Source organism: Pituophis catenifer, unplaced genomic scaffold (assembly GCF_029215685.1).
Source record: "Pituophis catenifer annectens isolate HBS135680 unplaced genomic scaffold, rPitCat1.0.hap2 SCAF_5, whole genome shotgun sequence".
Taxonomy (NCBI): domain Eukaryota; kingdom Metazoa; phylum Chordata; class Lepidosauria; order Squamata; family Colubridae; genus Pituophis; species Pituophis catenifer.
In genome coordinates, this window is record NW_027256885.1 from 92,425,828 (window position 1) to 92,432,578 (window position 6,751).

At 42.8% G+C, this 6,751-nt stretch overlaps 1 protein-coding gene across 1 annotated transcript; it reads right to left on the reverse strand.

Moving 5' to 3' along the window:
- Positions 1 to 529: 529 nt before the first annotated feature.
- Positions 530 to 4,662, reverse strand: GDPD3 (glycerophosphodiester phosphodiesterase domain containing 3). The gene is given in 8 exon segments (XM_070944806.1): positions 530 to 605; positions 2,914 to 3,022; positions 3,152 to 3,181; positions 3,184 to 3,196; positions 3,708 to 3,843; positions 3,938 to 3,980; positions 4,523 to 4,536; positions 4,538 to 4,662. Coding segments are annotated over 8 exon segments (546 nt in total).
- Between the last annotated feature and the right edge of the window lie 2,089 nt (positions 4,663 to 6,751).

Sequence of the window (6,751 nt, forward strand, 5' to 3'; positions counted from 1 at the left end):
AAATCCAGTTCCTTTATTCAATTAGTCTATTCCACACTCTTAACTTTCCAAAGTTTGTTTGCTCAAAACAAAGTATCAATCCAATCCACTGAAGGCTCCGTCTCCCTTTCTAAAAGTATCCTCAGTCTCACCAGCACGTCTGCGATTTCGTCTCCCACCAATCTCCTCCAACCTCACAATCGCCGCCAATTCCTTCCAGGATCCTTCTTATCCGACGCAGCCAGCACAATCCAATTGAACTCACTCCGAGCGTGTTTAAGGGAGAGTAGTACGAATGATCATAGGCACCAACTTCACCGAAATCTTCTTGCTTCCTGTCTTTTGTTGGCTATCACAGCTTCAAGTCTGCCATTTAAAGCAGACGCGCCGCGTTAGTTTGACAGCGGTAGTCGGTCCAGCAGAGAGTGCTTGCTCCTCACCGCTCTGCCTGCTGACACCCCGCTATCGTCCGCGGAGCTCTCCAAGCTCCCACGCCTCAAAGGGACCCCAAAACGCAACAAAAAAGTGGCACTGCAAGCAGCGATCGCTGTCACAGCGCCATTTCGCTGGGATTCACCAACCGGAAGTCCTCTGTTTTTTCTACAGTTCTAATTATCCTCTGAAGTCTGAAGAACCAAACCAGACAGTTATAGAGGTGCAGATGACAGACTCAATAATTCCTCTGTAGAACTGGATCAGCAGCTCCTTGGGCAGTTTGAGCTTCCTGAGTTGGCACAGAAAGAACATTCTTTGTTGTGCTTTTTTGATGACGTTTTTGATGTTAGGTATCCATTTTAGGTCTTGAGATATGATAGAACCTAGAAATTTGAAGGTCTCTACTGTTGATACTGTGTTGTCTAGTATTGTAAGAGGTGGTAGTATGGGAGGGTTTCTCCTAAAGTCCACCACCATTTCTATGGTTTTGAGTGTGTTCAGTTCCAGATTGTTCCGGTCGCACCACGAGGCTAGTTGTTCAACCTCCCGTCTGTATGCGGATTCATCGTTGTCTCGAATGAGACCAATCACTGTTGTATCATCTGCAAACTTCAGTAGTTTAGCAGATGGATCATTTGAGTTGCAGTCATTGGTATATAGAGAGAAGTGGAGAGAGCACACATCCTTGGGGGGGGGGCTGTGCTAATTGTACAGGTATCTGATGTGATTCTGCTTAGCTTCACCTGCTGCTTCCTGTCTGTTAGGAAGTTTATGATCCACTTACAAGTGTGTTCAGGTACCTCCAGCTAGTTTAGTTTAGTTAGAAGAATGTCCGGTATGATGGTATTGAATGAACTAAAGTCTACAAAGAGGACCCTTGCGTAGGTCTTTGGCGATTCAAGATGTTGTAGGATGTAGTGCAGAGCCATATTAACAGTATCATCTGTCAATCTATTTGTTCGGTATGCAAATTGCAGGGGGTCTAACAGCGGATCCGTGATGGTTTTCAGGTGGTAGTCTTATGCAAATGTAGTCTTATGCTCTTATACTCTTTTCATCCTATACTGTGGAGCTCTATAGACATTCAGCTTCTTCTAACACCTTGATGTGAACAGTGATATGAATAAGTGATGAGATGTAGGGGTCCCAATCCACCAGCCAGGACTGTGGCTACCTGTACTCTCAGTTCAAGGATGAGCAACTTGAAGACCTTAAGCTACTTATAGCTCTCTTTATTTTTTTACTGTCTCTAAAGCTTCCAAGTTCATACTACCAAAAAGTACAGGTACTCATCAACTTACGACCACAATGGAGACCAGAATTCCCATCAATAAGCAAGGTGGTTGTTAAGTGAGTCGCGCCCAATTTTACAAACTTTTTGCCATGATTAAGCAAATCACTGCAGTTGTTAAGTGAATATATGGTCATTAAGCGAATCTGGCTTCCCCCATTGACCCTGCTTGTTGGAAGCTGACTGGGAAGGTCGCAAGTGGGATGATGTGACACTGGGATGCTGCAACCATCATAAATACATGCCATTTGCCAAGTGTCCACATTTTGATCATGCGATCATGGGGATGCTACAATGATTGTAAGTGCAAGGACCAGTCATAAATAACATTTTTTTCAGTGCCATCACAATTTAGAACAAATGGTTGTCAGTTGAGGACTTTCTGTTGTCATATGGTCAAAAGGACATAAAAATTGTGGTTCTTTTTATTCGGGTGACTCAGGCAGCTTGTGATATTCCTGGTCCTTGCAAATTGAAAGCCTTATACAACAATAGTGATCTCTCCTTCCCCAGGAAAAGACTGCCAGTTCCTGCTCTAAATTATGATTACATAATTCAATATTGTTTGAGAGAAAATATGAATATTTCTTGAAACTATGTAAGCCTTCGAATACTTATTTCCTTTCCTCTATGCCTATTTTTATGTAAAATCCCAGATATTTTTAAAAATTCATTGAAAGTTTGCTCTTGTAGCAAACTTTTTTTTCCAAAATGATGAATCCAAGTTTCTCAATGGATTTGAGCAGCCTCGAATGAAAGCATTAACTGCAGAAGTGGAATGAGATTTGGGAGGTCAACATCTTCCTAGACATTCTATATTCTTAGGAATGTGACTAAATTACAGGAATGAGAGGACAGAATAGAATAAGAGCAAGAGCAAGAAATTTGAAAAGCTCAATTGGGTTTCTTACCTTAGGTCATCATCAGTGGTGGGTTTCAAATTTTTTTACTACCGGTTCTGTGGGTGTGGCTTGGTGGGCATGGCTTGGTGGGCGTGGCAGGGGAAGGATACTGTAAAATCTCCATTCCCACTCCACTCCAGGGGAAGGTTACTGCAAAATCCCCATTTCCTCCCGATCAGCTGGGACTTGGGAGGCAGAGAATAGTTGTGGGCAGGGCCAGTTAGAATTTTTACTACCGGTTCTCTGAACTACTCAAAATTTCCGCTACTGGTTCTCCAGAACTGGTCAGAACCTGCTGAAACCCACCTCTGGTCATCATCCTCTTTAATTTCAATATTAATAGGGATTCTAGGGAATTGCTCAAAAATCACTTCCAAACGAGGAATCTGGTGATCAGTACCATGGGAGACGCTCCCTGTTAGGAAGGGTAGGTTGAGGGTAGCTGCCAAGAACTGAGCATTTTTCTCAGAGACAGAGAACAAATAATTTGCCTTGCTTTCTACTATAGCACATTTTCCCCAAAGCAACTCGTAGTTCTACTCACCTGGAGAAAATGTCACCTCCAGAGAAGATGATAGTGTGGCAAATCCTAGGGGACAGAACCAGTGAGAATAAGGAGTAAGAGTGGTTTGAAGAGAGATTTGCCATGTGTGTTGAAGGGAGGGAATGAAGAGCAGGTCCTCCTAGAAGTTTGGGGAGAAGCTCTTTGATTCTCCCCAAAGAGCTAGAACCATTGTTCAAAGGGAGTAATATGGAAGTTATTTTGTTTCTGGTAAGTGTGTAAAGGCGTTGGGGTGTAGCGGTTAGAATGCTGAGATAGGACTGATAAGGTCTAAGTGAGATCCATTTGCAGGATCAACACCTTCAATGAGTCCAACCTAGTTCAATGAGATTTTTTAAAAAAATTGTTAACAATGGAGGATGTTATCTATTCCACCTTGAATTTCTGGAGGAAAGGCAGGATTTATATCTAATGAGACTTCATAATGAGAAACAGCCTGGGGACATCACTTACATTGCCTTAAAATCTGTCACAGAATGGAACTGAATAATACCCAAAAGGCAGGGCATGTGGGGACCAAGGACCTAGAGGTGCTCACCTTATAGTATGTGAGGCTGATATCAATGTTGTGCCCAGTCTGGTGTTTCAGATTTTCATCATGGGACACAATCCCAATCCCATCTTTGGTTATGTGGCAATCAAGTTCAAGCAGGTTTGTCCCCTGGCTCACTGCACTGGGAAGATGCAAAGATTGGCATGAGAAGTTGAAGGGCAGGATTAGTGCACAAGAAGGGCAAATTGAGGTAGAGCGGAGATTGCATTACTCACTTTTTAAAGGCGCCCAAAGTGTTCTCAATCTGCTCTCCAGCACCTAAAGAGGAAATCAGATTCCGAGAAATTTTATCTTAGGCACTCTGCCTCCAAAGGAATATCAAACTGTTTTGCTTTGGGCTTTAGGAATGCAGCTTTACAAGTCTTGGGACTATTGTGGAGCAGAAAGAAATGCAAATTTAGTCTTTTTAGTTTTTTAGTTTTAAATTGTCATGGGGTTTTAAATTGAACTGTTTTAAATTGGGCCAGTTATATAATTCTTTTAACAATTTTAAATTTTGTATCTGCATGTGTTTTAGCTCTGGCTGTTCACCGCCCTGAGTCCACTAGGAGAAGGGCGGTATACAAATTGAAATAAATAAATAAATAAATAAATAAATAAATAAATAAATATCCCACCTGCCCACTTCTCAAGAGGAGAAGCAGAGGCAGGAATCTCACTTACTGTATTTCCTTTTCTCTCTGCTTCCCTCATTCACCTTTGACTTGCAGCTGCAGTGCACATGCTGACCTCTTCAGCCTCCCTCTCGGTACCTCCAAAGCCCCTCCATCCAGATACCCAATTTACATCACAGAACTTACCACCCTTGTGGGAGATGTAAGCATCAAATGGGAAACCTGTGTGGTTTGTGAAGGAGCTGTGGCTTCTTCCGAAGACAGTGAGATACCAGCGCATAGATTCCCAAGGCAGGTAGCCCAAAGAGGAGCAAGTGGAAGCTCATTGTGGTACATGGGGGACGAGGAAGCAGGTGGTTAGTATTTCTGGGCTTGGTAAATTAAAGCAAGGAGCAGCAACCAGGACACTCAGATTCTCTGGAACGAAACACGCTCCTGGTTTTCTCAGCAAGAAATGTAGGGATTAGGACATCTGCGTAGAGCCTGGCAAAACTTGGTGGGCGAAATCAGGTAGATTGGAATTCCTGATTTCCTGGCTCCATGAATCTTATGGGCACAACATAACTGCATGGTTCAGCTCCTCCCAGTCTTCTGAAAACCTGCATATGTTATCTTTTGCCACTCCCATGGAGGAAAAAAAGCCACTTCCTTGGCAGGAGAATTATGACAGGAGTGGGCCTACTTGGTTCTATCTGCTTTACCCTCAAGAATCAGACTCCACTTTTAGATCTGGACACCTGTCTCCTTCATCACCGTACATCAGTGGTGGGTTGCTACCGGTTCGCCCTGGTTCGGGCGAACTGGTAGCGGCGGCGGGAGGCTCCGCCCACCCGCCCGGACGTCATCAAAAATGCTCTGCGTATGAGCAGAAGCTTCTGCACATGTGCAGAAGCGCCATGTGCTCGTGAAGCGAGCACTCGTGCCCACACACTCCCAATAGCGAACCGGTAGCAAAGAAAATTGAAACCCACTACTGCTGTACATACCTGGAGACCTCTGGAAGCCACACTTCCCATCAAGCCAGCAGATCCCATCTCCATAGTTACATAAAAAAAGGAGGATTGATTTGTGGCCCATAGAAGGGACGGGGTGGGGCTGCTGCTGCTGCCGGAGCATGTTTGCAGCAGCTCCTCTTGGTTTTATTTTATTTTATCAATTTTTAGTATACCCATTGAAGCCTTTTTATTTAAATAATATTTTTTGGAGGTGATAACAGAGTAGACCACAACACAAAGTTTTGGCTGATGAGGACTAATAAAGCATGGGGAAAAGAAAGAAGCGCCATGGCACCAGCCCAGGATCTCTCCCACCAATGAAGAATGAAAAACAACCAAAAATCGACGATCACTTTGCTGACAAGAGATTTGTAAGTAAAAATATCCCCCCTCCATTTCCAACAACCTGGAGAGGTTAGAACGGGACCAGCAAAGAGATTTGACAAAACAGCAGATACTAGACTTTCCCGATCTGGGGTGAGGGGAGCAAAATGACAGCCAGCTGTTTTCACAAACAACGACTCCAGCTACAGCCTGTATGGAGACAGAGATAAAGTCTAAAAAGTTTAACAACAAATAGTCGTCTTCTTAAAATAGAAGGTTACGACCTACAACAGGGTTGGCATATGGCACTTTGGCGAGATAATACTCCACAAAGCAAATGGTTCACCCGACATTACATAAGAAATATTTTAATTTGAAATTGGGAAAAAGTTAGTAAAAAATATTATATTAAAACTCCGTGCTGGATATCACCTTTAGAAGCATTGACATACCCCAAACTTTATAACCCTGCGAAAAAATTAATATATAAGGATTTGCTGAATGTACAAGGAAAATTAAAATCTAAACAGGAATTAAACTCACAAGGACTGCAAGTGGATTGGTGGACCTATCTACAGATTCAATCTAAATATAAAAAAGACAGAGATAGGAAAGGTCTAAACGTTGACTTACAAGAATTAGACAAAATCCTGATGGGCCAAGAAAAAGGCATGATTTCGAAAACTTATAAATTGTTGATGAGAATAGAGATAGGTGACAAGATAATCAAGGATACAATGATTGCCTGGGGGAAAAAATTTGGGTATTCAATCCATTTAGAAAAATGGCAAGAGATCTGGTGGGGGAATATGAAATTAGTAGTTTCTATCGCATACAAAGAAAACATCTACAAGATGATATACAGGTGGCATCTCCCCCCCCCCCCCCGATAGACTAGCTAAAATGTTTAGTGGACAGTCTGCTGAATGCTGGAAGTGTGGGTTTGAGCGTGGCACCTACTACCATCAGTGGTGGACGTGCCCGAAAGCAGTAAAATTCTGGGGAAAAATTAAAAAATGGCTTAATGAGATTTTAAATCAAAGGATTGAATGGCGACCAGAGACATGCCTGCTCGGCTCCAAACCGGAAAATATTA